This window comes from Kockiozyma suomiensis (genome assembly GCF_038497685.1).
Source record: "Kockiozyma suomiensis strain NRRL Y-17356 unplaced genomic scaffold V2V93scaffold_6, whole genome shotgun sequence".
Taxonomy (NCBI): domain Eukaryota; kingdom Fungi; phylum Ascomycota; class Lipomycetes; order Lipomycetales; family Lipomycetaceae; genus Kockiozyma; species Kockiozyma suomiensis.
Window position 1 is genome coordinate 1 of NW_027117669.1, and position 25503 is coordinate 25503.

General features: G+C 43.6%; 14 protein-coding genes and 1 non-coding gene across 15 annotated transcripts; 8 read left to right on the forward strand and 7 right to left on the reverse strand.

Annotated features, from left to right (window-relative positions):
• The first annotated feature begins 483 nt into the window (after positions 1 to 483).
• V2V93DRAFT_368314 (glycoside hydrolase) lies at positions 484 to 2436 on the forward strand. Its single transcript, XM_066909766.1, has one exon. The coding sequence runs from the start codon at positions 974 to 976 to the stop codon at positions 2195 to 2197; it is 1224 nt and encodes a 407-aa protein (XP_066765941.1). The 5' UTR covers positions 484 to 973; the 3' UTR covers positions 2198 to 2436.
• A 132-nt stretch (positions 2437 to 2568) lies between these two features.
• V2V93DRAFT_334519 (fungal-specific transcription factor domain-containing protein) lies at positions 2569 to 5636 on the forward strand. The gene is made up of 2 exons (XM_066907707.1): positions 2569 to 3146; positions 3211 to 5636. Exons 1-2 carry the CDS (start codon positions 2679 to 2681, stop codon positions 5401 to 5403), a joined length of 2661 nt encoding a protein of 886 aa, XP_066765942.1. The 5' UTR covers positions 2569 to 2678; the 3' UTR covers positions 5404 to 5636.
• Positions 5637 to 5757: 121 nt separating this feature from the next.
• V2V93DRAFT_213182 (uncharacterized protein) lies at positions 5758 to 7144 on the forward strand. Its single transcript, XM_066907025.1, has 2 exons — positions 5758 to 6047; positions 6109 to 7144. Exons 1-2 carry the CDS (start codon positions 5975 to 5977, stop codon positions 7023 to 7025), a joined length of 990 nt encoding a protein of 329 aa, XP_066765943.1. The 5' UTR covers positions 5758 to 5974; the 3' UTR covers positions 7026 to 7144.
• A 118-nt stretch (positions 7145 to 7262) lies between these two features.
• V2V93DRAFT_323923 (kinase-like domain-containing protein) lies at positions 7263 to 9247 on the reverse strand (the record flags this gene model as incomplete). The annotated part of the gene is made up of 5 exons (XM_066907453.1): positions 7263 to 7511; positions 7578 to 8306; positions 8363 to 8596; positions 8659 to 9085; positions 9135 to 9247. 5 exons carry the CDS (start codon positions 9245 to 9247, stop codon positions 7263 to 7265), a joined length of 1752 nt encoding a protein of 583 aa, XP_066765944.1.
• A 210-nt stretch (positions 9248 to 9457) lies between these two features.
• V2V93DRAFT_385825 (uncharacterized protein) lies at positions 9458 to 11466 on the reverse strand. Its single transcript, XM_066912250.1, has 6 exons — positions 11113 to 11466; positions 10896 to 11055; positions 10707 to 10834; positions 10286 to 10654; positions 9975 to 10224; positions 9458 to 9905 (listed from the first exon to the last, which is right to left on the reverse strand). Exons 1-6 carry the CDS (start codon positions 11305 to 11307, stop codon positions 9610 to 9612), a joined length of 1398 nt encoding a protein of 465 aa, XP_066765945.1. The 5' UTR covers positions 11308 to 11466; the 3' UTR covers positions 9458 to 9609.
• Positions 11467 to 11491: 25 nt separating this feature from the next.
• V2V93DRAFT_368324 (Acetamidase/Formamidase) lies at positions 11492 to 13385 on the reverse strand. The gene is made up of 4 exons (XM_066909767.1): positions 13307 to 13385; positions 13112 to 13236; positions 12809 to 13056; positions 11492 to 12743 (listed from the first exon to the last, which is right to left on the reverse strand). The coding sequence occupies exons 2-4, from the start codon at positions 13119 to 13121 to the stop codon at positions 11751 to 11753; spliced, it is 1251 nt and encodes a 416-aa protein (XP_066765946.1). The 5' UTR covers positions 13122 to 13236; positions 13307 to 13385; the 3' UTR covers positions 11492 to 11750.
• Positions 13349 to 15324, forward strand: V2V93DRAFT_368325 (Acetamidase/Formamidase). The gene is made up of 3 exons (XM_066909768.1): positions 13349 to 13616; positions 13679 to 13831; positions 13931 to 15324. Exons 1-3 carry the CDS (start codon positions 13512 to 13514, stop codon positions 14918 to 14920), a joined length of 1248 nt encoding a protein of 415 aa, XP_066765947.1. The 5' UTR covers positions 13349 to 13511; the 3' UTR covers positions 14921 to 15324.
• V2V93DRAFT_345571 (Shr3 amino acid permease chaperone) lies at positions 15325 to 16267 on the forward strand. The gene is made up of 2 exons (XM_066907884.1): positions 15325 to 15595; positions 15655 to 16267. The coding sequence occupies exons 1-2, from the start codon at positions 15550 to 15552 to the stop codon at positions 16197 to 16199; spliced, it is 591 nt and encodes a 196-aa protein (XP_066765948.1). The 5' UTR covers positions 15325 to 15549; the 3' UTR covers positions 16200 to 16267.
• Positions 16255 to 18914, reverse strand: V2V93DRAFT_213229 (protein-tyrosine phosphatase-like protein). The gene is made up of 2 exons (XM_066907026.1): positions 18522 to 18914; positions 16255 to 18468 (listed from the first exon to the last, which is right to left on the reverse strand). Exons 1-2 carry the CDS (start codon positions 18826 to 18828, stop codon positions 16310 to 16312), a joined length of 2466 nt encoding a protein of 821 aa, XP_066765949.1. The 5' UTR covers positions 18829 to 18914; the 3' UTR covers positions 16255 to 16309.
• A 321-nt stretch (positions 18915 to 19235) lies between these two features.
• Positions 19236 to 20140, forward strand: V2V93DRAFT_368333 (Yippee/Mis18). The gene is made up of 4 exons (XM_066909769.1): positions 19236 to 19424; positions 19477 to 19520; positions 19573 to 19975; positions 20045 to 20140. Exons 1-3 carry the CDS (start codon positions 19326 to 19328, stop codon positions 19760 to 19762), a joined length of 333 nt encoding a protein of 110 aa, XP_066765950.1. The 5' UTR covers positions 19236 to 19325; the 3' UTR covers positions 19763 to 19975; positions 20045 to 20140.
• A 62-nt stretch (positions 20141 to 20202) lies between these two features.
• Positions 20203 to 20299, forward strand: V2V93DRAFT_t27. The gene has a single exon. It is a non-coding gene; the product is annotated as a tRNA-Ser (tRNA).
• Positions 20300 to 20955: 656 nt separating this feature from the next.
• V2V93DRAFT_213488 (uncharacterized protein) lies at positions 20956 to 21814 on the reverse strand. Its single transcript, XM_066907028.1, has 2 exons — positions 21327 to 21814; positions 20956 to 21277 (listed from the first exon to the last, which is right to left on the reverse strand). The coding sequence occupies exons 1-2, from the start codon at positions 21641 to 21643 to the stop codon at positions 20992 to 20994; spliced, it is 603 nt and encodes a 200-aa protein (XP_066765951.1). The 5' UTR covers positions 21644 to 21814; the 3' UTR covers positions 20956 to 20991.
• On the forward strand, positions 21585 to 22629 carry V2V93DRAFT_368337 (peptidyl-prolyl cis-trans isomerase-like 3). Its single transcript, XM_066909770.1, has 5 exons — positions 21585 to 21799; positions 21859 to 21924; positions 21980 to 22153; positions 22214 to 22270; positions 22321 to 22629. Exons 1-5 carry the CDS (start codon positions 21788 to 21790, stop codon positions 22498 to 22500), a joined length of 489 nt encoding a protein of 162 aa, XP_066765952.1. The 5' UTR covers positions 21585 to 21787; the 3' UTR covers positions 22501 to 22629.
• V2V93DRAFT_368339 (uncharacterized protein) lies at positions 22544 to 24359 on the reverse strand. Its single transcript, XM_066909771.1, has 2 exons — positions 24225 to 24359; positions 22544 to 24145 (listed from the first exon to the last, which is right to left on the reverse strand). Exon 2 carries the CDS (start codon positions 24110 to 24112, stop codon positions 22592 to 22594), a length of 1521 nt encoding a protein of 506 aa, XP_066765953.1. The 5' UTR covers positions 24113 to 24145; positions 24225 to 24359; the 3' UTR covers positions 22544 to 22591.
• Positions 24360 to 24486: 127 nt separating this feature from the next.
• V2V93DRAFT_368341 (uncharacterized protein) lies at positions 24487 to 25437 on the reverse strand. The gene is made up of 3 exons (XM_066909772.1): positions 25180 to 25437; positions 25033 to 25123; positions 24487 to 24979 (listed from the first exon to the last, which is right to left on the reverse strand). Exons 1-3 carry the CDS (start codon positions 25421 to 25423, stop codon positions 24589 to 24591), a joined length of 726 nt encoding a protein of 241 aa, XP_066765954.1. The 5' UTR covers positions 25424 to 25437; the 3' UTR covers positions 24487 to 24588.
• Positions 25438 to 25503: the final 66 nt, after the last annotated feature.

A 25503-nucleotide genomic window follows, 5' to 3' on the forward strand; every position in this document is an offset into this window, starting at 1 on the left:
AAACCCTACTAAAACCCTACTAAAACCCTACTAAACCCTACTAAACCCTACTAGTTGGTTATCAAACCTAGTAATATCTACTATAAGTATCACGGCAGCTGAAATTCAGGCTTTAATCAAGCTGTATTAGTTTTTTAGTTGGAATAAGAAGACCAAAACAATATATTAGTCTATCTGACGCGTCTTTTTTGAACTCGCTTGACGCGTTCAATATAGTTTCGGGTTAGGGCTATTTGTGAGAATTCGCGTTCAATAGCAACTGTAGAAGGCCGAAGAGAGTGCCCGAGCGACTAATTAGACCAGTGTTCTCAGCCAGCAGAATCAGCATAAAACTTTACACTCTAAATTAAATATACACAGCTTTTTAACCATGGTTGACTCGAGCACTTAAAAATTGCAGTAGCTCTAAACATTATTCTCTGCGAAGAAACAAACTTTAAAATCCTCTAATTTAAAAATAGGGTAACCGCTTTCGGAATAGTCCACATTTTCATCCTATTTTAAGCAGATGCAACGCGGGTAAGGGGTTGCGGTCTTATTCAGCCTTGCTTCTTCCTTTTGCCATTCATGCCTCCTTGTCTCCAGATAGCATCTTGTCGATTTCCCTTGTCGATTTCTCTTGTCAATACGCGGGCCTGACATTCGGTGGCCTGTTTTCTATTTTTTCTTGAACATTTTTCTTTTTATCTTACAACTTGGCTCAGTAAAAGATAAAATAACGCGTGCTTTTCGCTGCGCAAAAATCATCCGGCTTCTCTTCGATAATTTCATCATCATGCTTTCTCGTCTTTTTCTAGCAGTCTGTCTGGCTGTATCTATAATTTCGCCTGTGAGAGCAATTGATATTGATGTTGGTGATCCAGGTATATATGAACTTTTATAGTTTATAAGTTCGACCTCAGAAATTTTGGCTGACTCCTTCGTCTTCTTAGCATCTATCAAAAAAGCTGCATTCGTGTTCTCCCACGGACTCATGTCATACTATAACGGAAATACTTCTGACGGTACTGTTGGGAAATTTGTTTCTCCTTATTATTGGTGGGAGGCTGGCGGAGCGTGGGGCAGTCTTTTAGACTATTGGTTTTACACCGGCGATGAAACTTATAACAGTCAGCTCAGCGAGGCTCTTCTAGCAAATGTGGGCCCGAATTGGACTTTCATGCCAAAGTCTGAAGTTACCACTGAAGGAAATGACGATCAAGCTTTTTGGGGCTTTGTCTCTATGGCTGCAGCTGAACGAAACTTTACAAATCCGCCTTCCGGTTCACCGCAGTGGCTTTCACTGTCGCAGTTAGTATTCGAGTCAATGGCCGCAAGATGGGACACTGTATACTGCGGAGGTGGCTTGCGTTGGCAAATTTTTCAATTCAACAATGGCTATGACTATAAAAATACTATTTCGAATGCTGGTCTTTTTATGATGGCTGCACGCCTAGCGCGTTATACCGGCAACGACACATATGTTGAATGGGCCGAAAAAGTCTGGAACTGGCTAGATGAAGTTAATTTTATAGATACGAGCGTCTACTACTTTTATGATGGTGCCAGCACATCAGATAACTGTACTGATATTAGTAAGTATCAGTGGACCTACAACGCGGCAATTTTTTTGGCTGGATCAGCTTATCTATACAATTATACCGAAAATACGATTTGGTCTGACCGCGTTAAAGGGATTCTAAATGGAATGAACGTTTTTTTCGATTCCTCCGGTGTAATGTATGAAGCTGCCTGCGAGGGAGTCCAAAGATGCAACACGGATCAGCAATCTTTCAAGGCCTATTTTGCACGCTTCCTTGGCCTTACTACTCAGCTGGCTCCAGATACCTATAGCGCTATAATTAGTCTCTTGCAATCTACCGTGACTAATGGAGTCTCTCAATCTTGTGTAGGAGGTAGTGACGGTGTAACTTGTGGTACAACTTGGATGGAGGTAGGGTGGGATAACACATGGGGTCTTGGTCAGCAAATGAGCGCCCTTGAGGTCACCCAAAATCTTCTAATAGGATCTGTTCCTGCGCCATATACAGCTCAAAGTGGAGGATCTTCCCCAGATATGAATGAGACTGGAACACCATCTTCTGTATACGTATACAATGATAATATTTCCACTGGTGACCGAGCTGGGGCTGGTATTTTGACTACTGTCGCTCTAGTTATGATGTTAGGCATAGCTTGGGCACTGGCAAGCGGTTAAATTGAGTTTACTTCAGCTTCACGATTTCAAGTTCGAAATATAGGTTCAAAGTAATGATGGTGTGTGTTTGGTTGGGATCATGTTTCTGTATGATAGGCGTATGATGTGATATGAATAGGTTATTGAGCTTCATAAATAAAAGGTTATATTTTCTTCTTAGCCTCAAAATATCTTCTGGTCAATAGGATATAGCATCTTTAAGACAACTCCACATTTAAAAGTAATAAATTAGGATATGATCAGAAGTAGGCGTGTGTATATCAGAAAGATATCTAGATGAAGAAGCGCTAGGGTAACACAGCTGCTCGGCAAGTGTGACGTAATTATGCAAACTCTCCCAACTCGGCCGAGCTAGTTCCAATTCCTAAGCACAGTATTATTATTATATTTCTGCGTGAATGTCTGCTCATTAAGCACCTCTACTTGAATGCCTGCGTATTAAGAAAACTTATTAGCGACTGTGCTTGCAAATTGTCGGATTATGGATTTTGCTTCAACAGTCGGTGCGCAGTCGGCAAGCACTGTTTTTGACGATTCCGGAGCGCTTCCTACTGATGCTAAACGAAAGAATCATCATCAGATGGTCCCTAAACGAAGAGTTATTAAATCTTGTGTTAACTGCCATCGCCGAAAGGTGAAATGTGACAAAATAATACCATGCTCGAACTGCGATCGTCTTGATTTGACTTGTGAATATTATACGGATAAATCAGCCAACCCAAGCCAGAAACGCGCAGACTTCAGTGTTAACAACGAGTATGAAGACTGTGATTTGAACAATAAAAACTCCCCTGAGGTGAATGTGACTAAAGTTCGGAGCACGAGAACAGTCAATCATCCGATAGCTACACCAACGCGAAAGATTGAGCCCGGATACCTAACTGTGGACACTAATACTGGTCAGTCGCGATACACAAACGGAGTATTCTGGGGCGCTTATTTCAAAGAGGTACGCTGTCCTCTTTATTTTATTCCTTGAATGGTATATATTAATTTGCTCCTTTGACATACAGCTTGTTGACGTGGGGAGTATGTTGAAATCTCGCAACAAAGCCTTTCAGATGGATGTTATTGCTCAAAATGAAGCAGCAACAGCCATGCTGCTAGCTTATTTTTCAACGTCTTCTGATGCTGCCATTGACGTGCTAAAATCTATGCTCCCTGATAAAGCTAGTTCGGACGCTCTTTTTGAACACTTTTTCAACGCCGTTCATCCGGCAATCCCGATTCTTAATCGTTACGCCATTATCAAAAAGTATGACATATTCTGGATGGCACTGCAGTCTCATGCAGATTTTGATGCCCAGTTTTTACCTTTGCTGTTTGCTATATTTTTTTCTGCCACTCTTAGTATCTGTGAGAGCTCAATGTTTGAAGTTTTTGGTGGTGAAGAGCCTCTGACTGCACACGAGATAATGCTGAGACAGAAAGCTCAGGATGACTTGTTGAAAGATCATCGAGCTTTGCAAAATAAATACAAAATTGCTGTTGAGCTATCGCTAGCTGCTTCTCAATTTCCTTCTCAAACGTCACTACAATGCCTACAAGCTAGTGTAATATGGCACTCTTGTGCGCTGGCTCATGCGAGTGACCACGGAACTTCTTCCGTTGCTATGCTCATTCGAGTGGCCCAATTAATGGGACTACATCGTGATCCTTCTAATTTTAAAGATCAATTTGACATCGAACTGGCGCAGTCTCGACGACTGCTGTGGTGGCATCTTGTATATCTTGATTACATCATATCAATGTCTCAAGGATTGCCGCCTATTGTACACCGCTCAGAAAATGATGTGAGACTTCCTAGCGAATACATGATAATAGATGGTATTGAGTATAAGGATCGAATAGATCCGTGTATCATACTTGCAAACTCGATATCTGAGGCGTCTCTGCTAAACTGCGTGATTTTGCTGGCAGTGTATGGTGTTCAAAGATGTGGAGTCAACCAGATTGACAAGCTTGATAAAGAAATCATTAATTTGAAGGAGCGGATGGCTATTCGATGGAAGCATCTTGATTGTCTTAAGGATCCTAACGCTCCGCTTAAAGAGAATGTGGATCCGCGACAGAATGTTGTTGCTGCTTGGATGTATCAATTTTCTCATCTTGTTGTCGAAAAAGCTTACACTTACCTGCACCATCCAAATTACTTGAAGGATTCTAGCCTTAATTTGCATAAGGGTACTGATGGCGAGCCTTCTGTTCGTGATCGCGTTATCCGATCTGCTATTAACACCATCAATTACTTTCTAGGTTTTGCTAGAATGCCGGACTTTTTAATATTTATGTGGTATATTAGGACCATCCAGCCTTTCCACGCAATACTCATTCTTTTACAGGATATGTATTTAAACAAGCCTGTGCTGCCTGAGCCAGGTAGCTATAATATTGCTGACGAAAGGCTGCTGGCGGTCGAAAATGTTTTCAAAGTTCTTCATTTCATGAAGGTAATGGACACCTCCGAAGCTGTGCGGAGTATGTGGCTGGCAATTAACAAGCTTCGGACTGGAGTCTGGCTGAAGATAGGTTATTTGAATCCTATTGGACTGCCTCTTGTTTCGTCTACTTTGGCTCCAGAATATAAAAATATCGCTACGAAAATGGAGTCATCCGCTAAGAAGCCTGGAAAAGAAGCATTCTCGAAGTATAATGACCTGCAGACTATATTTGCGCAAGCTTATCTGATTGCGAATGGTGGCAAAAACGAGACCGAGATCATCGCTCCAGAAAATTCATCTGTTAATTCAACTGATCAGGCGCTTTCTGAAATTTTAAAATTCTCAGAATATAGTTTTAATGAAACTTCTAATAATGTTGGACCTAATCAGACTCCTATGAGCACGTTAGATGAACCAATTGCAGAAGCTTCGAACGCATCTTTCCCATCCTCGACACCCTATAATAGTTCTTCGCTACATACCACTCCTGAAACTGCCATCCCCTCAACCAGTGAGCCTTCTGTTGAGTGTTTTAGCGCTGAGCCTGCGATGCCCTTTGATCAGCGTAGCATCAACCTGTGTGATTTTTCCGAGTCACTTTTTGACAACGACAGCTTGCTCCAGTTTGCTGCGCTTATGGAAGATGATCGCTCTTGGGATAACAAATGGGACACATTACTCAAAGAGCCTCTTCCATCATTTATACCTTCACAAGAAGGCTCCTCACATTCTTTTGCTAAAATGCAGGTGCCGGACTTAAGCTAGTTGATCTGTTAGGTTTCTTTTTTCCTTTCTCGTTTCTCCTTTTTCTTTTCTTTTTTTTGTGCAGATAAATCCAGCGGCGTATTGTGAATATTGGTATTTTATGGGTTTGCAATCTTTTAATTTGTTAATTTACGTTGTGCTACAATATAATAGTTTGTAGAATTTTATAGTCTGTACTAGCTGATTAGACGATAGATGCTTTTGAACGATCTTACATAGCGCATATTGAATACAGAAACAATTTTTTATTGATTATAAAGTTAACTGTTTATAGATAATTTGATATGTGCGAGATTTCGAATATATATAACGTACTTGGGAGTGGATATTTGTTGTACCTCCTTCAATTTTAATTTCGATTTCGGGTTAGGTGAGTGAAACTCCCAAGCTTAGAAAATTTTTGATGATTGAGATATCATTGCACGATTTTTCAGATAAAGCTACGCCGAAATCGCTTGCTTTATTTGTTTTTTAAGCCGTTGTCAGTTGGAAGAAATTCTACAGTCAATATTTCCGAATTTTTTAGTAATCCTGCAAAGAGACAGAGCCATAGACCTAAGTTCCAAATAATATGGTTGGTCTGGCTGCGCCTAGAAATCGCCAAAAGTTGGCATATGATCCGCAAAATACAACATGGTCTAGAGGTAGGATATTTTAGTTCTTTTAGATATGACTGGTATTGAATATGCTATAATTTGTTTCTAGATACTGAGCGTTTCGGTCATCGTCACTTAGAAAAAATGGGGTGGAAACCTGGAGCCGGATTAGGATCATCGACAGCTAAACATGCAATAACTAGCCATGTCAAAATATCATTAAAAGATGACACTTTGGGTTTAGGAGCAAAAACAGCTATAGCTAATCAAGATGCAAATAACTGGGCTCCTGGTTTGGATTCTTTCCAAGCTTTACTGAATCGACTAAACACTGATGACTCTGAAAAAATGGAGACGGAAACCGTCACAAGTAATACCACAACCATAACCTCTGCGCCGGAGCAGAAAACATCCATTTGGGAATCAGAGCTGAAAATCAGTCAATCATATAACCGCGTTGGAAAATGGGGCTCGCGCGTTAAATTTGTTATGGGAGAAGAACTAGGGGCTACGATAACAGAAGATCAGGTTGTAATTGAAGACCGAAAGTCTGAGCCGATGGAATCTAAAATCAGAGCCGATGAACACAGGCAAAATGCGGCTTCAGTTAAGAAGAGGCGAAAACATAAGCATTGCGAAGATAAGGAAGACCCTAATCGGCACTCCAGCAAGAAGCACAAGCGGGGCGATTCAGAGATTCCCCATTCAGAAAAGAAGCGGAAACGGAAGATGGAAAAAAAAAGTAGCAAGATATCAAAATCGAAGCGCACTCATTCACCGGAATCTTCCTGCTTATCAGATTTACCAGCATCGATGCCAGAGCAACCCCACCCTGTCAGTGAGCATAAATCAAAGCATAAATCAAAGACAGCATGCCACGACCCAAGCTTTGATTCACAGGGAGTGGTGGATGTGGAAATGTCGGATGCTACTATTAAGGGGATAAAACGTAAAATGAAGAGCAAAAAGAGTGACATAGGCAAAGGCTGCGAGGCAGATCGTCTTACAAAGAAGGTAAAAAAATAGCATTTCCACTCTACGGGAAGCCACCTGGTGACTCCATAGAGCAATATATCAATTTTAAAGCAGATGCTGCAAATTCTCTGGAAGAGATATATACAGGCAGGCAAAGAAGATTTATTTGACGATGATCTTACTAGGGCGCTATTATTAATGGCGGTAAATGAATGTATTGCATGAATTTCGATTGAATGGTGTCTGTAAACGGCCCTTTTGCCATGTTAAAGATGCGTTTCCGAGCTTCTAAATTATGTTTACGCTTCTCAAGCCTCTATACAACTCTTCCACTAGAGTTTCACCAATACCTGGTTCTTCAATTTCAGCGGCTTGAATAGCATTTTTAAGCCTCCTCACCACCGCGCGAGTCTTCTCTGTACGAGACCGGCGTTCTAACTCGTACAAAGCTGGAAGTATGAGCCCCTGGAAGACACCGACACTTTCTGCCTTTGAGTCAAGATCGCTGTCAGAATTGTAATCCGCAAAAACGTCTTCCTCGTGTTTTGGTGTTCTCAGACTGTTCAATTGTTGCTGAGACATCGATTCTGTCGCTTCCGAAACTTGATCATTATTTACATCCTCTCGAACAAAGCCAATTTCATCGTCATCGTCATCGGTAATAACCAAATCCTGTAATCCATGAGGCGTATGGAGAACTCTTGGAGACGAAGAGGGCGTGAACAGATGTTCTTGTGATAAATGTGCTGAATGTCGCTGAATTGGCTTTACAGATGCATCAAGACTAGTACGATTAGAATGTCGCTCAGCAGGGCCATAAGCATCTGATTCGAAAGTGTTGTTGTCGGCACCAATCGATTCCATCATGGCTGTATTTTGGGTTGAAGGCGCGTTATTCAGGTCCAGCTGTGATAATATTTGATGCCTGTCTAGCACGTCGGGCGGATCAGATAGAGCAGCACGTTGTGATATTCTCCGCTTGCTTACTTGAAGTTCTTGGACTGCGGCTCCGGCCAGATTGTGTCCTGCCGGGCCAGACGGGATGCGCTTCATTCTGATCGTATTGAACTTTGCTTGGATTGTTTCATCCTGTTGTAAATTTTTGAGCATTCCATTTGGCTTGACTGTGTCGAATTCCCACCCGGATGCATCAGTTTTTCCGGTTAAAAAATTGTTGGTATTAGTGTATGAGGCAGCGCTCTGTTCGCTTGTGTGTCGTTTATATTTCTCTAGCAGGAAATTATTTTTTCTCTCAATCAATTCGAGTAAAAGTGTGCTCTTTTTGGCAGACCGAATAAACTTTAGTTTTAATAATTCTTTGGCGGGTAGTCTCTGCATATAGTAAAGATAAGTTTCGAGCTAATGAACATAGAATACTGGTTACTCACCTGGCGTGGATCTTTCTTCAAGCAGCACTCCACAAACTCTTTGAAATTTCTTGAAAAATCTCCTTCTAAAAGAGGGGGGGAGTGCTTTGGAATAAGCAATAACACGGTCATTGGGTGGATATGGGAAAGCGGAGGCTCGCCTTTAGCCAGCTCAATCGCGGTGATCCCCAGTGACCATATGTCAGCCTTGAAGTCGTATCCGCTCATTTTAATAACCTCGGGAGCCATCCAAAACTGAAGAGTAGAGTGTTAACATAAAGCAGTAAAAGCGTGACCGACAATGAAAAGGAGCATACCGGCGTTCCAACAAAAGTTCTCTTCTTCAGAGTGCTCGCAGTTAACTGTCCGCTAACTCCAAAATCTGCTAGTTTGATTTCTCCACTTGCTGTAAGCAATACATTGGCAGCTTTTATATCCCGATGAATTTTTCTCTCAGAATGCAAATACACAAGCCCTTTCAAGATCTCTCTCATAATGATAGCAATATAATCCTCGGGGATGATTCCCGCCTTCAGTAAGTCTGCGCAGGAGCCACCTCCGCAGTATTCCATTACTATCCAAAGGTGTGCGCCGTGAAGATAACTTCCAAAGTACTGGGTTACATAACGTGATTTCATCTGGCTCAATATCTTGATCTCTTGGACAATATCGTCAACATCATCATCGGCTGTTTCGAGATCAATGACCTTGATGGCTACAGGGCCACCAGATTTCCGATCAACACTGTTACGATTGTTAGTGATTTGCAGGTCACTTTCTGGGTATAACTTACGCTTTGTACACATTCCCAAAGCTCCCGCCGCCTATTCTTTCCTGCTTTATATAAAAATCATCCGGATTTACTACTCCCGAAGAGCGCGATGCAAGCGCCGCCGGCTCTGGCATTTGCGTATTGTACTAGGCGGTCGCAGCAAATGCAAAGCTGTTGTGAAAGCTTTCAAATCTGTTACGGTGTGTATGCCGAGAGAAAGACACGCTGTTTGGACTCGAGCACCTGGCTTGGATGGCAATGTTGAGTTGTCTAACTATTGCGACCCTTTGTAAACAAAAGGAACTGTGTGCGAGATTAAGTTTTGGTAAATTGAACTTTAATTCGACAAATCATTATTTTCGCGTTATAGATATTGCAGTTATTTTAACTACGAATATAAGAGAGAACATAGAATGGGTTTGCATACTAAATAATATGTTGCTGCCCAACTAAAACTCGTTCAGTATAAATTTGCTGTCGCAACAAACAGGACTTATCAATCTTCCTCAGCTTCCACCAGCACGGAAGCATTCTTTAATCCCGCTTCCTCAATAGTCTGTTCAATCACGTCGATCAGCTTTTTACGGTCCATACTGATTATCTTAAAGTATTTCCCTTGCATTTCTGGTATGTCGCTCTTGACAAATTCAAATAAATATCTGACCGGATCAGTCAGATTGAAACGGCGAATCTTACGCGAACCATCACTGAGTCGAATTTGGACACGAGTTGTGGTTTTAGGATCAGGGGCAGGCTCGTCTCGTGCGACAGGCAAAACAGAGGCAAAAGCATCTAAAATAGCTTTGTAAGTATAATCGAATAGGTGATCAAAACGTAACTATGCGTAAGATCTTTACTTACCATCAGCGCTAAGAACTTCGTCTTCCTCCATCTTGTCGTCATCGTCAAGATCAATTACTTCAATCTTCCTTTTTCCTTTATCCTTTGCAGACGATGACGAGCTTGAGAAATCTTCCGTCAAGCCATCTACACTTTCATCTGCACTAACGCTCGACATCTCGCTTGCAACCTCCGAATCGTCGTCAGTCTTACCCATAGATTGTTCAAGAGCAAATCTGATCTGTTCTTCTTCTGTCATATGATCCAATGGCTATATTCAGAAAATATCAGTCGTAGCTCAATAGTAACCTGTAAATCAAACTTATACAAACCTTGTGTTTTGGCATCTTTCCGAGAGGATTCCGAGATCGAGGATCGAGACTGAACCTTTCCAAAAATTCATGGACCGCCATCACCCAATCAGCTGGTGACGTGATTTCTTCCCATTTCTTCATCTCTTCGCCTGTCCGTGGGTCTAAAATTCCAATATAAGGAAATTTGTGAGACGGATAAAGAGACAAAAAAGCTTGCCCGTCATATGCATCTTTGTTATACTGCATAAAAATGAAATTTGCCCGAACTGTTTCTTTCACCGCTTCATCAGACCAGAAGTCTCGATTTAGCACCTGACAGTTAAAATCAGAGAGGTCTTGAACATTAACAAGTAGCCATCTTTTACTTTCTCGACCTTTTGATTTAGCCTAGGAATCGGTTAGAGGAACTTACATATCAGAATGTAAGAGAGGCACATACCGTATCAATGTCGTAGTTTGACATAATATCAAATGGTGGTCGGAATAGCTGCTCTAGCCGCGATTGCTTATCTGTCAAGCTGTTTGAAGATACTCCTGGAATTTGATTGAAAACTGAAGGTCTCATAGCTGTCAAGTGGATTAGTTAATATCATGGGAACGGCCGCCAGTAGAAAGAAAAAAAGCTTACTACGCGAGGATGAGCCTTGCGGTGGCTGCGGGTAACCATAACCGTAATCCTCAACAAGAGTTTCCGTCCGGGGAGCAATCCGCTCTCTTACAGCAGGTTCTTGTCTTTGATTTTCTTCGCGTTGTAAACGCTCAGCGAGGGCGGCGTCATCATCGTCGTCCTGTGTGAACGTGAGTCAGTCATAGCCGTAAAAGGCGAAAGACAGAAGAACTCATACCAGATCTATAGGCTCTTCATTCGATTGAGAAGCAGGGGCCTGAGTACTACCGTCTAAAGTAGATCCGCCGGACTCCAAGAAGAGGTTTACCGCGCGATCAAGATCGCCATCACAAACAGCTAAATACTGCGTTGCCCGTGCTGTATCGGAATCAGTGATTGCGCAGAAGTTTGTAATCTTATCCTCGTCGTCCATTATTATAGTAGCAGAATATATTTGTTTAATAAAAGAAGCGAGCAGTCGTGATGATAGTAAAGGAGTAATGGAGAATCTAATGGTAATGGGAATGGAGTTGGTGTAATTACCGCCGTGCGGCGTTCGCTGTGTTAGTCGTAACAATCTCCTCTAAGTCGGGCTCAAAGTCGGGCTCGGACAACTTCAACGATTTTAGCAAACTACGTGCAAGCTCCAACAATAGAATAAACTGCTTTTGAAAGTGTTCTGCTTCTGTGACTGATTTCCGAGTAAAGCCATGCTGAGATCTGTTCGATTACATACTACATGCGCTTCATGGCGTGCGGTACTGCTGCTACGCAGTAAACGAGTAATTGCGACCATTCATTAACATTTGCACTATAATAATGTAGAAACAGATACAGAAACAAACTCCGGACTTCATATTATGACAATAAAAATTCTTATTTCTTACTCAGGTATGCGCATGATCCCATATCAAGGGGTACAATTTTGCCTTCTCTAGGCATAATGTCAAAGTCAAATATATCAGCTGGAATTCCAATAGTGGTACATGAATTCGGAATATCAACAATCGAGGCAATATGAGCCTGGACTGGGGCCGCGGAAAGGAGGAGATAAATCTGTTCGCCAGAATAACCAAACTGCTTAAAGTAATCAATAAGTTGAAGGCACGCGCCTTTGAATGCAACATGAGCATCAAGGAAATGCTGTTTTCCATCCTCATCAACCGAAATTCCTTCAAAAGTAAGATATCTGGATGGCCCATAGTGAGCTTCAACCGGCCCGGGAAGAAACATGGGAGTATTCATAGCAAAATCTTTGACTCCGTTTTTGATAATAGAGCACTTGAATGTAATAACACCCGCCATCTCAATAGCGCCACAGAATGAGATCTCACCATCACCCTGAGAGAAATGAAGGTCCCCAACAGAAAGGCCAGCACCTTTGACAAAGACGGGAAGGTAGGCTTTCGATCCCCGAGACAAGTTCTTGATATCAGCATTTCCACCATGTTCACGCGGAGGAATGGTTCGCGCTCCCTCCTTAGCAACCTTTGCAAAAGCTTCCGGGGTTATGGACTGACCAGCATAAACTCCCTCTTCCATGGGAAGACGAGCAACCATAAGTTCTGACTTGATTTCAACATGGTGATCGTAAAGTTCGGTTTCGCGTTCGGTCCATTTGGCAAGAAGCTCTGGAGAAGGCATAGTACCAAGAATTCCAGGATGGATCAGTCCAGGAAATTTAACATGGGGAATATGACGCGAAGTGGCAAAAATCCCATCGAAATCCCAGATAGCCTTCAGAGCATCAGGAAAGTGGTTGTCCAGCAGAGACGGGCCAGCGGCCTTGTCAAGCACACCAGTGTATCCCCAAGGCTGGGAAGCAAATGGCTGAATGTCCTGAATTTCGACCACAAGTACATCTCCTGGCTATATATATATAAATTATGATTTAGTTCAGCGAAATTTAAAGCAAGCACTTCGACCAAGCTCACCTCAGCACCCTCGATTCCAATAGGGCCGGAGAGGACGTGAACACCATCAAGCTTGAGGTCAAGGATGTCGTCGGCGCTGTCGTCATTCTTAACCTGACCTCCAGTCCAGTCAAAGCACTCAACATGGAATGCCTCGCCAGGTTTGGCCCAGGCCGCAAAGGGGATGTCGGGGTGCCATCTGTTGTGGAAGCCGGCCTGCGCGGTAGCTGGCTTCTCAAAATCAACCTTGATAGCAGTGCGAATGGGACCTATAAAAACATATCAGAGACCTATGTCTAGTCAATTGACTGACCGAATACTTACCAATAGCCATTGTAATTGTTAAGAGTGTATTGGAAGCGTACGGAGTAATTGAGAACGCGAGATTAGGGAGGGAGATCTCGTCGGGGGCCAATCAGCCTAGGCGACAGGCTGGCGGGATGTGTTTTCCTGAAAGAGTAGTAGATATCGTAATACGCTTTAGTGCATAAGCCGCAGGATACACATGCATTTGCTTACATTTTATGGGTTCTTGTACCGCATTTTGCGCTTCTGGGGCTTGGGAGATAACCAGATTAAAGTTTTGATGATATGAAGCCTATCTCGTCGCCGACGCCGGTCTCCGCGCCAGAGCCCGCTTTTCTCTTGCTGTTCTTCTGCTCTATTCCGATCCTCCGTCTCCTCTTTTTTCTACCTACCATCAGCTCAATTAGCCATATCAGACATGGGAAAAACTGCGATCAGAACTGCCGTCAAGGCTGATCTTAATAAGCCTGCTTGGGAGCAACCGCAGCTTCACAATAGATGGCATCCCGATATTCCTTTCTCTGTAAGGCATATGAACGTGCGGTCTGCTTAATTGACTTAATCTGACTCTTTCTTTCTGCGTAGTGCAAGATCCAGCCTGGCGAAGTTGTCAATGTTGAGTGCCTTGACTGGACTGGTGGTCAGATTGGTAACAACGACTCTGCCGACGATATCAAGAATTGCGACTTATCTCGCATTCACTATCTCTCTGGCCCGATTGAGGTTGAAGGTGCTAAGGTGCGTAACCATTTTCCCTTTTTACTCTGATGATTTCTCGAGCCTATGTTTGCAATTGAGTTTGTGAATTCTTTTCTGGCGTAACTAATCAAGTGCTAGGCTGGCGATGTTCTAGTTGTTGAGATACAAGATGTTCAGCCCTTCCCTGAGCAGCCATGGGGATACTGTGCCATCTTCGATAAGAACAATGGTGGTGGATTCCTTGACTCTCACTACCCCAATGCTGCCAAAGCAATCTGGGATTTCGAAGGTATCTTTTGCTCTTCGCGTCACATTCCCGGTGTGCGTTTCCCTGGTCTTATCCATCCTGGTATTATGGGATGTATGCCATCCCAAGAGCTTCTAGACACTTGGAACGAGCGAGAAGCCGAACTTGTTGCTCACCACCACTCTATCGGTACTGATCGTATTGTTGCTCAGCTTCCTAACCCCAACTATGCTTTTGCTGGTGCCGGTGATGCTGAGGTAGCTGCTAAGGTTGCCAAGGAGGGTGCCCGTACTATCCCTCCCCGCGAGCACGGAGGTAACTGCGATATCAAGAACTTGTCTCGTGGATCTAAGTCTTATCTTCCTGTTTACAAGGATGGTGCTGGTCTCTCGATCGGGGATCTTCACTTCTCTCAGGGTGACGGCGAAATTTCTTTCTGTGGCGCTATTGAGATGGCTGGTGTTATTACTATTAAGTGCGAGATCATTAAGAATGGTGTTGCCGATATGAAGATGAAGAATCCTATGTACATTCCTGGTCCTGTTGAACCCCACTATGGTCCTTCGAGATACCTCACCTTTGAGGGCCTCTCTGTCGACGAGAACGGAAAGCAGCACTTCCTTGATGTCAACGTTGCGTACAAGCAAACTTGCCTCCAGTTCATTGAGTACTTCAAAAAGTTTGGTTACACTGGAGAGCAGCTGTATATTCTTTTGTCTTGTGCTCCAGTGCAGGGACATTTAGCTGCTATTGTTGATATTCCTAATGCTTGCACCACACTCGGTGTTCCGGTCGACATTTTCGAGTTTGAGTGTCTGCCAAAGGAAGGTGGATTTAAGCCCATTATCAGCTCTGATTGTGCTCTGACTTCTGACAAATAGGTGTTGTTCAATGAGAATTATTGATTAGGCGCTTTGTAATTACAATTTTGGGAGAGGTGTTGCTAACCAGGCTCGATTAGTGGTAGTCAGTTTTTCTATTACTTGAACAAATCACTTGATGTAAAACAAATAAATATTGCAACATTTGATATTGCGCAGTATGTTAAATAAATGTTGTGATTGAAACCGCTGACTACTCTGGGTAGCTCAAAGTTATGCGCAAAATTTAACTACGTCGTTCCAATTGAAGAGTCGAAGGATTATGGCCTCAAACTGTAGTTCTCTGAGATAGATACTCATTGCATACTGTCGACTGCAATTAGGCTCGTTGCGACAGCGAACCAAATCCCGGCTGATCTGCTATGGCATGACAGGCTGCTTCGGGTAAGGGTCATAATCACAGGATCAAAGTCACACAAAACCCTTGCCTCTGTACATCGTTCTCTCCTTGTCAATTTCTATACGAGAGCTTTCTTAGCTGGCTCGTCAATCTCTTCTCTCTCAAAGACTTTGGAATCTATCTCCGTCCTAGTCTTTTTTTATTATTTGATCTGTCTATTTATTTGTTTTAGGATCTGTGGAGAAACTATCACCTGTTGTCACTATAACTTTTCTTATAATCATTCAGAATGCCTACCTCGAGCCGAAGTTTTCCTACAGCAGTGATTCTTAGTGGTACGTAACTTCTTTTTATCTTTTCAGTGCTAGAAGGGCTTATAATTTGTGGTTGTTAGTTACATCTTTTTTTCTTGGTTCAATCTTTGTAAACTGGACGTATGATCACAAGACCCTATGGACTCATAATCCTTCGGCTGAGTCGGTCAACTTGTCGAAACAACATTATGCTCAGATTGCTACTGAACCAGCTATAATTCGCAATGCATTTCATATAGTGCTTGGCCTTGGTCTTGTCGGATTTGTTGCGAAACTTTACAAGCCTTCAGAATCAAACAAACTATTCGACGGCGGATCACTTGTGTTATTTATGGCCGGTGTTGTCATATATTTGACCAATATTCGCACCGGGTTTGCAAGTGTCTTGAGCGGAGACTGGGGTGAGGTAGACGAGACTACGGGTATTAATGTTATTGCCGCTAGCCAGGTTATTATTGCGTTTACTCTCCTTGGTGTTTTGGGATTACAGCTTGGTCAGTATTGGGCTGAAATTCAAGATGAAGAAGAGGTGGCCAAGTTTGAGCAAGAGCGTAGAGAGATCAAGGAACGGAAAAAGCAGCACAAGAATAAGGAGGAGTCGGTAGAGGCCAAAAAAGAGAAATAGATTGTGGAATTCTATTAACGAAACTCAATATGCAACATAATACATCGTACTAGCAAAAGTCAAACTAAAAACAAAGCCTATTTAACTATATATTGATACAACCATGTCATTTACTCTGTCTCCGGAACGTATTCGGCGGCCGAAGAACCGCTATGCGTAAGCGAATACTCGTCAAGAGGATCTAAATCCAGAGCAGCGATTTTAGTCATCAACTCTTTGTCAGATTTGTTTATCTCTCCAGACGGCAATCCCACAGTAGGCATGGCCGCTGACATGTTTCGCTGACTAGAGTCCTCATCGGCAAATGAGTCTGTCAGCTCCTGCTGATCACCGATTTTAGGAGCTGGAATCCACTCCGGCCGGGACGCAGCTTTTTCGACTGGATCGTCGCTAGAAGCCCAGACGCCAGGCAATTCGGCATCCACAGAACTGTTAGCTACTGCTGACGAACCATTTATAGCTAGAGGACCGTGTTCCTTCTCACGCTCTTGAAAAAGCTTTTCGTCTTCAATCACAGCATCAGCATAGGTCGATACTAGGTAAGGCGTAGCAGCAGTTGCCCAGGCGTTAGAAGTTTCTGCAATTGATGAAGCCCATGACGAAAACTTCGCTGTAGCTGTTTCCTTAAAGCTGTCAAGTGGCGTGCCTCCTATATTAGGGTAAGTCGGTTCAACAGAACGCTGAAGTCTATCTTCATGAGACTGCAGTCGTTGCTGGTGGCGTCTGCTTGGTGGTCTAACGTGCTGGCTAGGCATCTGCTTTTGTCGCTGAAGCGCGGCTGCTGCAGTGGCCGAACTCCCGATCCCGCTCAAAGTAACAATGGACATCTCTTCTTCTGTTCTTCCAAAAACTTCATGCCACCACCGAATATTCTTTGCATCCGGGAAGATCACCTTATACTCTCCATTGTTCAATTCATTCAACGATTCATTATACTTTGGGTTAATAAATTCCTTCCTGCGGACAACAAAGTAGTTCCACACGCTTTGTGCTCGATTTTGGACGTTGGCATCTAACCTTTCCTTTTCATTATTGTACAAGAACGTGCCGTACTGGCACGAATTCAAATGATAAAGCATCCGACGTAAAAAGCGTTCGTTATACTCGAATCTGTCTGGAAATTGGCAAAGCAGCTGATACACACAATCGAGAAATTGATGAAAAATCGGAGCCGTATATTTGAGACCACGCGTCTGACCACCTCCGCCAATTCCTTCGGCAGTACCGCCATTTTTTGCATTATTATTCACATAACTACTATTGGCAGCCTTTTCAGCAGCAGATTTTGCGGCAGATAATACACTATTGAATGCTTTCTCGGCAGTGCTCATTGTTGCGCCGTTAGAGCCCGATTTGTCAGATACTTGTACAAATGCTTTCTCGCTAGAAAGGTGACCGCATCTCTCTGCAAAGCGATGGCCAAAAGCAAGCCATTCCTTCTCAACTATGGTAATAAAACCATCAATCGTTCGGAAATACGGATCTAGGAAAATTTGAGCCAGCGAAGACAATTGGGCAGTGCGATCCCAGCCATCAGAGCAATGTACCAGTACATGTGAGTGGTAGTAGTGTATTCGCTGTCCCATAAGAACTGCACCCTCCATGACCGTTGAAATGTGTTTAAGCCAGTTACTTTTATGCAGTAATTCTCGATTAGGAGGTAGAGGCGTAATATCGCTATCTCTAAGCGCCTCGTACACCTTATTTAAAGAGTCTCGCATAACATGTATATTGTCGATTCCTAAATAAACTTTTCTTGCAAATTTGTAGTTTTCCATATTTTCGGATCCTGCCCCCAATGCAGTTTGAGCAATTGCGTTGGTTGTTGGTCGCGCATCGCATATTAGGTTTTCCTGCGAAGCGCCATAGACGTTTGCAACCTTTGTAGTGCAAAAAATGGCCTCGATAAATCGCTCGTCTTGAGTCGATCGATTCTGCTTTAAGCCAACCAGAGGTTGAGCACAGCGTGTTATCGAGCAGTTGTTGAGCCAGTGAATATAAGATAACGCTGGTATTCTAGCTTTCGATCGATATTTAGCAGCGTATACCAAGGCAGAGTCAGATATGGCTGAAGGAACAGCAAGAATAGCAGGATATGTTGGGCAGAAATCGAAATTTTCGTTAACGTTTGTTATTCTCCACTGCTGATTCTGGACGCCGACACCCATGCGTTCATATTCTTTGACTGGGTCATAGATATTCCATGTATTGACACTGCGCTCAGCTGAGCCAGGGTGATAAAAAAATGCATACAAATTATCCACAGAAGCTGAAAAAGCAGATATATTAGCGATGGTCAAAAAATATCAAAAGCTTGCTTACCGACACAGGTGAGCGCCATTAAAGTATCAAATACTGCTCGGGAATCTCCTTCAGACTTGAAATTGAGCGCTATAAAGGTAAAGTCACGACAGCGAATGCGCAATGCAGAAAAGCCAGTGAATACACTGAATGGTCGACGCTCAACATGGGCCATTATGGGATAGCAAATCCAAACTTCTTTCGGCGCTCCTCGCGAATTGTCTGGAGAATCAGCACGGAAGATGAGATGGTGCGCAGTCAGATGAAGGGACCCACTAACGTGGTTTCCGCGACGTACTAACTGCACATCGTTGACCTGGTTCATCATGTTAGCGTGTAAAATTCACCAAGGGGGAGTAATTGCTGCTCTAACGAGGACTAGCAGCAATACAATCAGGCGCTGCGCGGCGGCGTCTGTCGATAAGGTCATGTCCGGGGCGCGCGTGCTGGGCGCGCAGCTGTCCATCGCTAACTATCATGCTATATAGCATCAATTGAACTTACAAAGGTAATCTTGATTCTGTCGAGATCATCCATTGCCGCGATGAGGGTGTTAGAGGCTGTCTTTGGCGCAGGCCTCGCTGTCGATGGCAGAGGCAACCGTAGCCGGGTAACTATTAACTAAATAAGAGTACAAATAAGCCTAGGGCAGGTGACGCTGAGTACAAGGTCCTCGGTAATGTGACCAGAGCTGACTCCCAACCGTTGCTCCCAAGCCACCACCCTGCTCCTCTCCCTCTCGAATCTGTATACCTCCCGATATAGCCGTACTAAGTTCGCTTCCAGATTTTGCTCTTGGGCGTAGGCTTGCGCTTATTGCTGCTAATGGGTCTCAAATACAACGTATTTCTGGAAGATAGTCGTGTCTACGGCTGCAAGGCGTGCAACACTCATCTCTCCAATTACCATGACATAATCTCTCGAGTGAGTCTGCATAGTTGCTTCATTTTCTCCACAGATTCTAATTCTATTGTAGCAATTTCGAGGCCAGCATGGCAAGGCGTACTTATTTGAGAAAGTGTATGATGGGTACTGCTCTAAGTTTGTAGGCTGTTTGCTAACTTCCTGCCAGTGTCAATGTGACGGAAGGGAATCCCGAAAATCGAACGATGACTACAGGCGAGCACACTGTCCGTGACATTCATTGTCGGCATTGCAATGCTTGCGTTGGCTGGAAGTACGACCATGCTTATGAGCCGTCGGAGAAGTATAAAGAAGGGAAATATATTCTTGAAGTGGAGCTGCTTTGCAACGTTAAGTGATAGATCTCACTTCGCTCCACTTCCATTCCCTGCATATTCTCATTGCATGGACTAGTGGTAGTCTTTATGGACTAGATGGGGGGGTTTTATTTCGGGCATTCCATTTTGGGTCTTTTGTTAATTTATGTGTTGCGTTTGATTTCCCTAAGGATCGCGCTTTCTCACGCACACATGTATCTATTTAAAGTCGGCGTTGGGTTATTGGAATTAAATGTATGCTATATCTGCTGCGTTGTTATCTCTTTCATTTGGTGGTTTGTTAATTTAACTGGTGCTAATAAGGTTGAAATGGCCTGCTGGAAGCAACTAGGTGGGAGTTTAAAGTTATTGCTTACCCTACTATCTAACAAGATAGGCAATTGATTATTATTAAAATTAGGTATATTATGTAAATGACTGCAACCTTAGGCTTGTTTTAAATTTACTTTAGATAGAGTGACGACAGCTTGGCCGAGTGGTTAAGGCGTTTGACTTGAATTTTAATTCGAGTTCATCAAATGCGGTTCCCGCGCGTAGGTTCGAATCCTGCAGCTGTCGAAATTTTTTATTTTTTACAATTTTAGTCAATTGTAATAGAGAATTGATCATATTAAGTCATAGTTTGAGATTCTGAAAAATATTAATGACCCGATAAAAATATTTCATTGGCATGTACACGTTTCGTTAGGCCATGATCTGGTAGTCGTATCGTCTCTTTTCGAGAAGGGTTTAAGTTAAATGTCAATGTCGTTAACGGATGACTGCTTTAAATTTGAGGAGACCAGGGATGAATTAGATGGCTATTGACACAAATGAGATAATTGCTTCAAATTTATATAGCGAGATTGCAGTCCGAAATGCATGATTAAGGATCAAAATCTTGAGACGACGTATTTCGTTCGGAAAACATGTGTAACTACGCAAGAAATTATAGCCTTAGTGACCAGTAGCGCATTATCAAAAACTGCAATGTTTGAGCTCCGCATGACCCGATCACAGCTACGCAATAAATCAGTTAACATAATAGGGGTCTCAAAACTTAAGATGATTCGAGGCATGTCTCTTGAAGCCATATTGCGCGGATTGCTGACAAACTCAATGCAAATCCTCTGCCGTCTTGCTGTCATGGTTTTATCTGAAATGAATTCATCAGGCGCTTCTTATAGTATTGTGCGGTGAGTGTAATTTCACACATACTCCATAGTCTGCGGGCAGTGGGAAGGTAAGACCATCTAGACTGTATATGGCAGCTATTCTTCTCCAAACAAACCCCAATTGACAACCTCTAAACTCCCGACAACTGCTGTCGCCAATTTTCTCAAAGCATCAGTAAGATATGCTTGCTCTTCGCTCATAACAGGATGCTCTTGAGTATCATGGCCAGAATTTAGAGTGATTAGTACGTCTGTCTCGATAGGAGACTTTATCCGCACGACAACGAGAGCCAGGGAAAGATACATAGGCTTTGCTGACATTGTAGTTGCCCATTTTTGAGCTAACCGCGAGTCGACTATTAAATATGACAAAGCTGAAGGTCTATAGAGCGGTTATTATCAGGCATGACGTAAAAAGTCAGGTCACATACAGTGCTCGCGGCGAGGCGATAGAAGTTACCAAATCCTCTCTCTTATCAATATCTTCTCCAAATCTATATCCAGGACTATTTATTTCTAATATTTCATCAAGATGGGACAGTACGGCCAATTGATCAGACTCTTGGACTAGGCGCTCAACCAACTCGATGATAATGCTGTCGTCTTGCGAAGTGCTTGATGCTGTAGAAACAAAAACTTCTTGATTATCTGGAATTTGGCGGAGCTCGCTTGCATCAATAAATCCATCGGGGATCGATATTCTCATGGCCCCCCCGAATATTGGGATGTTTTTCAAAGGTATTGCCATAGTGGTGGCGGAGAAGCTTGAAGCAAATCAAATACAATAACAGAAAAATAACTTGGCGGCGCTGGCAGATACAGTTGGGAATGTACCTCCTGAATTTTTAATCCTCAACCGACTTCTCTTCCAGTTCCGCTCGACAAGCCAGTTATGTCAGTTACTGTATGTATAACCTAGCTGAGATAGAAAACATATTCAATTTGTTGAACATTCTTTTGTAGCTACATACAGATCTAGGCGATCTGAAACTAGAGCTTTTCTGCGGCTCAGTGCCTAAAACATGTGAAGTAAGTATCGCAAGTATTTAAAGCTACTTTGACATCGTTTAACAGCATGTGCTAGAATTTTTTAGCCCACTGTGCACAAGGCACGTATAATAATACAAAAATTCATCGAAATATACCAGGATTTATGGTGCAAATGGGAGATCCGACCGGCACAGGCAAAGGGGGAGAATCTATATGGGGAGGCAAATTCGATGACGAGATTCGACCGGGATTGCGCCATAATGCACGGGTAAGGCACTCAGGTTTTTATCCAGAAGGATTGTAAATATTCACATGTATGATATGATAGGGCGTGGTATCAATGGCAAATTCTGGCCCCAATACAAACGGAAGCCAGTTCTTTATAGTACGTATTTCTTCCTGCTATGCAAGTTTGTAAACTGACGTATAATTCAGATTTACGACAAGCATAACCATTTAGATGGAGCATACACAGTTTTCGGCAAGGTTATCGATGGCCAGGATACGACACTAACAGAGCTAGAGAACCTAAAATGCGACAAAAAGAATCGCCCACTTCAACCAGTTTATATAAAAAACGTCACGATCCATGCTAATCCTCTTGCCGAGTCGTGAAGTATTTAATATGTAAGATATTGAGACATGTAATATAGTTAACGGACTTGCAAATAATCCTAAAATCATGTATTGTTGTACAAGGTAGGGCTTATGTAGCACCTGAAATACTATCAAAAATTAGATCAGCACCCGTATACTGCTGGGTAGCGTCATGCTCTCCTTCTTTCCCGTTTTCAGGCAATTCCCGTTGATAGCGATCATCCTCTGGACCTACATTAGAGAGTTCCCGTCCATTTCGCTCGGCTTCGTCATACCGCTTCAAAAAAATATAAACTTGTTTACGCGTGACGCTGGCGAGCTCGGATTCAGTACCAGCTTCAGGACCAAGTTCGCGAATAGATGAAAAAATTTCGGAAAGAGGCTTATCGCGGTTTCGCAAGATATGTGCCTTGACTTCATCCGAAAGATAACGGCGTCTCGTTGCTGGGCCGTGAACAATCTGATGAGTGTATTTAATTACGACACTATGGTCAACATAAGAGGCCGCGAGAATGAGACGTCCATGACAATTATAAAGCTCTCTTCGAGCACGAGCACGTTTGGCGGGCTTGAAAGGGTTTCTGTTGTTGGATGTGTCGGCAACTTGAGAGCATACATACTGAATTCGGTAGCTTTTTGGGGACTTTGTACGAGCGCGACGAGCAAAATAGTAACCAGAGATATCATAGATACGCTGGATTACTGTTTTGAAAAGTTCCGTTGGCTCACCGCTGATGCCTTTAAGCATATCGTCAATAGTAGTCAGTCCACCGTCTAGGGAAACACTGGACTGTAAGATAAACGACTTTTGGTGGAGTGGAACGTGTGTCAGTCCTCCCGTGATCTCAGGATCCACAGTGATGGTGTGGTCGTCGTCAATAGCCCTACCAGGTGTAGGGAAAAGACGAACCAGGTCTGCGTAGTCTTTAATGATGTAAGGATCAGCACCACTACCACTGCCCATTCCACCTCCATTATTTTCTGTAGCGTCGCTAGCGGCAATAACACTGCCGCCAGTGACTGAGTTGCCACCCCCTAGCACGCTAGTAGCAACACCCGCGATTTCTGATTCTCGCTTCCGCTTGCGAGTGTCAGACGTGTGCTGCCTACTTTGTTCGCGGCATGACTCGCAGAATTTGTAGTATCCTTCGCGACCTGGTGGTTTTACAAACGAAGCGTCAGGCTTACGCGATTTGCATCTGTTGCAAAGTCTTGCAGATGATGCCAATTCATTCTGCTGTTGCTGCCGGTGCTGTTGCTGCTGGTGCTGTTGCTGTTGCTGTTGGAGCAACTGCAGCTGCTGGGGCTGAAGAGGGACAGGCTGTGAGGCCTGCACAGCTTGAGCTAGCGCGCGCTCAGCGTCATGGACACGCAGAGAAGAGGAGATTTGAGCCGAAGACTCGTTGAATGCAGGATCAGTCGCAATAGTAGCGAGAGCTGCCTCAGCCACGCTAGAGTCAATGAGCATATGCTCACTCTGCTGTGCCGAAGCCGATAAGGCACCGTTCGCGGAAGAAGGGGCGTTGAAAGAGGCAGTAGAGGAAGCAGGAGGACGGCGGACATGGACGGGGGTTGCCGTGATAACAACCTTTTCCTGAGCAGTCTCAGAGGATTGTTCTTGATGCGACATTTGCGTTTTTCAATATGCAGTTAAAGATGGGATCTGGGAAGGAAAAGGATGATTAGCTGGTGATAACAACATCATAACACAGCAAACAGCAGGACGATGTGAAGAGACATACCACGACGGTACCTAACACCGACTAACGGATCAAATAGCTGGGGAGAAGCAGCTGTGTATCAGAGTCGCGTTCTCGCAGGATATACACGCGTCTGTAAACAAAGTGAGGGTTGGTTACACTGGACTGAGGGTGCTGTGTAGTTCGTGAAGAGTAAGAAACTGAGGCGTTGGTGTTGCCATGACTTGGATAATGGTTAGGGTACAGTCAGGTGGAAATAGTTCTACACGTGATCAATCTGGACGCGTCTCAAAATGTACTTGCAGTAATAATTGGATTAAGCAGACAAATAAAAATGGGGAGCAATAAAGAAATATAATATAGCAGGTCTATTAGATTAGCAACGTCTAAATGTATATTTGTGATATCATCGCTCTTTGCGCGACTCGGCAACGACAATAGTTTTACATGGCTTCTTCTCAAGGTTCGTGAACTTGCTCGCATAAGTGTTTCTTGGACGCAAAGCAAGCCAAGCAGCGTGTTCGTCGCTTACAAAGTTCCTATAGTGCGCGGTATCTTTAATGTAAAAAGCTCTGAAAAGCGGCGAGTCCAGCGCAAAGTCTACAATGCCAATTTCACGCAGGAAAACGACAAGGAAGAAGTACAGCACTGCGAGGAGGACCCCGACAATGTAGCCGACGAGAACTTGTTTGGTAGTATGGTATGAAAGATATACCCGCGAGATGCACACAAGAAGGGAGAGGATGTAGAGGCCAAGAGCGCGGTACTTGCGCTTAAAAGACGAGAAATGGCGCGCTCTGTACTAATCAGTCAGTGCCAGCTTTCTTTTGATAAAAGACAAACAGCGCACCTCAAATACATCCACAAGGAGATATAAGTCGCATTGAAAGCCATAAACTGAGCATGCGCCGAGGGCATGCCGTAGCCAAATTGCGAACCATCTGTCTCGATTAGCCACAATATATTCACAATATATTCACAACACGCTCAGACTTACATTGAGGCCGCTCTTGAGCCAATAGCCACTTCAGGATTATATTCGCCGCCTCACAAGCTGTCTGTCCGGCAAGCACGAGCAGGGTCTCTGCCTCGCGGCGACTGAGGATGAGAGCAACATAGAGCACGCCAATAGTCTGCGGCACGAGCGAAGCCCAGGCAAAGAAGACTGCCAGTGGATCCGCGGGGTCGTATGCAACATGGGTGAATGATATCGACGCGTTTGCCGATGCCGGCTCGAGCATTATTTCTCTTCGTATAATTTTTGATGTATTGAGCCAGAGTGGTCGAGTAGCTCAGCGGCTACTACAGTCCAGATCACGTG

Bases quoted from the DNA above. Each gene is read 5' to 3' on its own strand.
- V2V93DRAFT_368314 (XM_066909766.1), top strand. From the start codon at position 974: ATGTCATACTATAACGGAAATACTTCTGACGGTACTGTTGGGAAATTT.
- V2V93DRAFT_334519 (XM_066907707.1), top strand. From the start codon at position 2,679: ATGGATTTTGCTTCAACAGTCGGTGCGCAGTCGGCAAGCACTGTTTTT. The intron at 3,147-3,210 runs GTACGCTGTCCT...TTTGACATACAG, and splicing joins GGGGCGCTTATTTCAAAGAG to CTTGTTGACGTGGGGAGTAT.
- V2V93DRAFT_213182 (XM_066907025.1), top strand. From the start codon at position 5,975: ATGGTTGGTCTGGCTGCGCCTAGAAATCGCCAAAAGTTGGCATATGAT. The intron at 6,048-6,108 runs GTAGGATATTTT...ATTTGTTTCTAG, and splicing joins AAATACAACATGGTCTAGAG to ATACTGAGCGTTTCGGTCAT.
- V2V93DRAFT_385825 (XM_066912250.1), bottom strand. From the start codon at position 11,307: ATGGACGACGAGGATAAGATTACAAACTTCTGCGCAATCACTGATTCC. The intron at 10,655-10,706 runs GTATGTGCCTCT...ACCGATTCCTAG, and splicing joins CAAACTACGACATTGATACG to GCTAAATCAAAAGGTCGAGA. The intron at 9,906-9,974 runs GTAAGTAAAGAT...AAGCTATTTTAG, and splicing joins CGAAGTTCTTAGCGCTGATG to ATGCTTTTGCCTCTGTTTTG.
- V2V93DRAFT_368324 (XM_066909767.1), bottom strand. The intron at 12,744-12,808 runs GTGAGCTTGGTC...ATATATATATAG, and splicing joins TTGGAATCGAGGGTGCTGAG to CCAGGAGATGTACTTGTGGT.
- V2V93DRAFT_368325 (XM_066909768.1), top strand. From the start codon at position 13,512: ATGGGAAAAACTGCGATCAGAACTGCCGTCAAGGCTGATCTTAATAAG. The intron at 13,617-13,678 runs GTAAGGCATATG...CTTTCTGCGTAG, and splicing joins ATCCCGATATTCCTTTCTCT to TGCAAGATCCAGCCTGGCGA. The intron at 13,832-13,930 runs GTGCGTAACCAT...ATCAAGTGCTAG, and splicing joins TTGAGGTTGAAGGTGCTAAG to GCTGGCGATGTTCTAGTTGT.
- V2V93DRAFT_345571 (XM_066907884.1), top strand. From the start codon at position 15,550: ATGCCTACCTCGAGCCGAAGTTTTCCTACAGCAGTGATTCTTAGTG. The intron at 15,596-15,654 runs GTACGTAACTTC...TGTGGTTGTTAG, and splicing joins TACAGCAGTGATTCTTAGTG to TTACATCTTTTTTTCTTGGT.
- V2V93DRAFT_213229 (XM_066907026.1), bottom strand. From the start codon at position 18,828: ATGATGAACCAGGTCAACGATGTGCAGTTAGTACGTCGCGGAAACCAC. The intron at 18,469-18,521 runs GTAAGCAAGCTT...CTGCTTTTTCAG, and splicing joins AATGGCGCTCACCTGTGTCG to CTTCTGTGGATAATTTGTAT.
- V2V93DRAFT_368333 (XM_066909769.1), top strand. From the start codon at position 19,326: ATGGGTCTCAAATACAACGTATTTCTGGAAGATAGTCGTGTCTACGGC. The intron at 19,425-19,476 runs GTGAGTCTGCAT...ATTCTATTGTAG, and splicing joins ACCATGACATAATCTCTCGA to CAATTTCGAGGCCAGCATGG. The intron at 19,521-19,572 runs GTATGATGGGTA...ACTTCCTGCCAG, and splicing joins GCGTACTTATTTGAGAAAGT to TGTCAATGTGACGGAAGGGA.
- V2V93DRAFT_213488 (XM_066907028.1), bottom strand. From the start codon at position 21,643: ATGGCAATACCTTTGAAAAACATCCCAATATTCGGGGGGGCCATGAGA. The intron at 21,278-21,326 runs GTATGTGACCTG...ACCGCTCTATAG, and splicing joins ATCGCCTCGCCGCGAGCACT to ACCTTCAGCTTTGTCATATT.
- V2V93DRAFT_368337 (XM_066909770.1), top strand. The intron at 22,154-22,213 runs GTAAGGCACTCA...ATGATATGATAG, and splicing joins GATTGCGCCATAATGCACGG to GGCGTGGTATCAATGGCAAA. The intron at 22,271-22,320 runs GTACGTATTTCT...CGTATAATTCAG, and splicing joins ACGGAAGCCAGTTCTTTATA to ATTTACGACAAGCATAACCA.
- V2V93DRAFT_368339 (XM_066909771.1), bottom strand. From the start codon at position 24,112: ATGTCGCATCAAGAACAATCCTCTGAGACTGCTCAGGAAAAGGTTGTT.
- V2V93DRAFT_368341 (XM_066909772.1), bottom strand. From the start codon at position 25,423: ATGCTCGAGCCGGCATCGGCAAACGCGTCGATATCATTCACCCATGTT. The intron at 25,124-25,179 runs GTAAGTCTGAGC...TAATCGAGACAG, and splicing joins GGCTCAAGAGCGGCCTCAAT to ATGGTTCGCAATTTGGCTAC. The intron at 24,980-25,032 runs GTGCGCTGTTTG...TGATTAGTACAG, and splicing joins TCCTTGTGGATGTATTTGAG to AGCGCGCCATTTCTCGTCTT.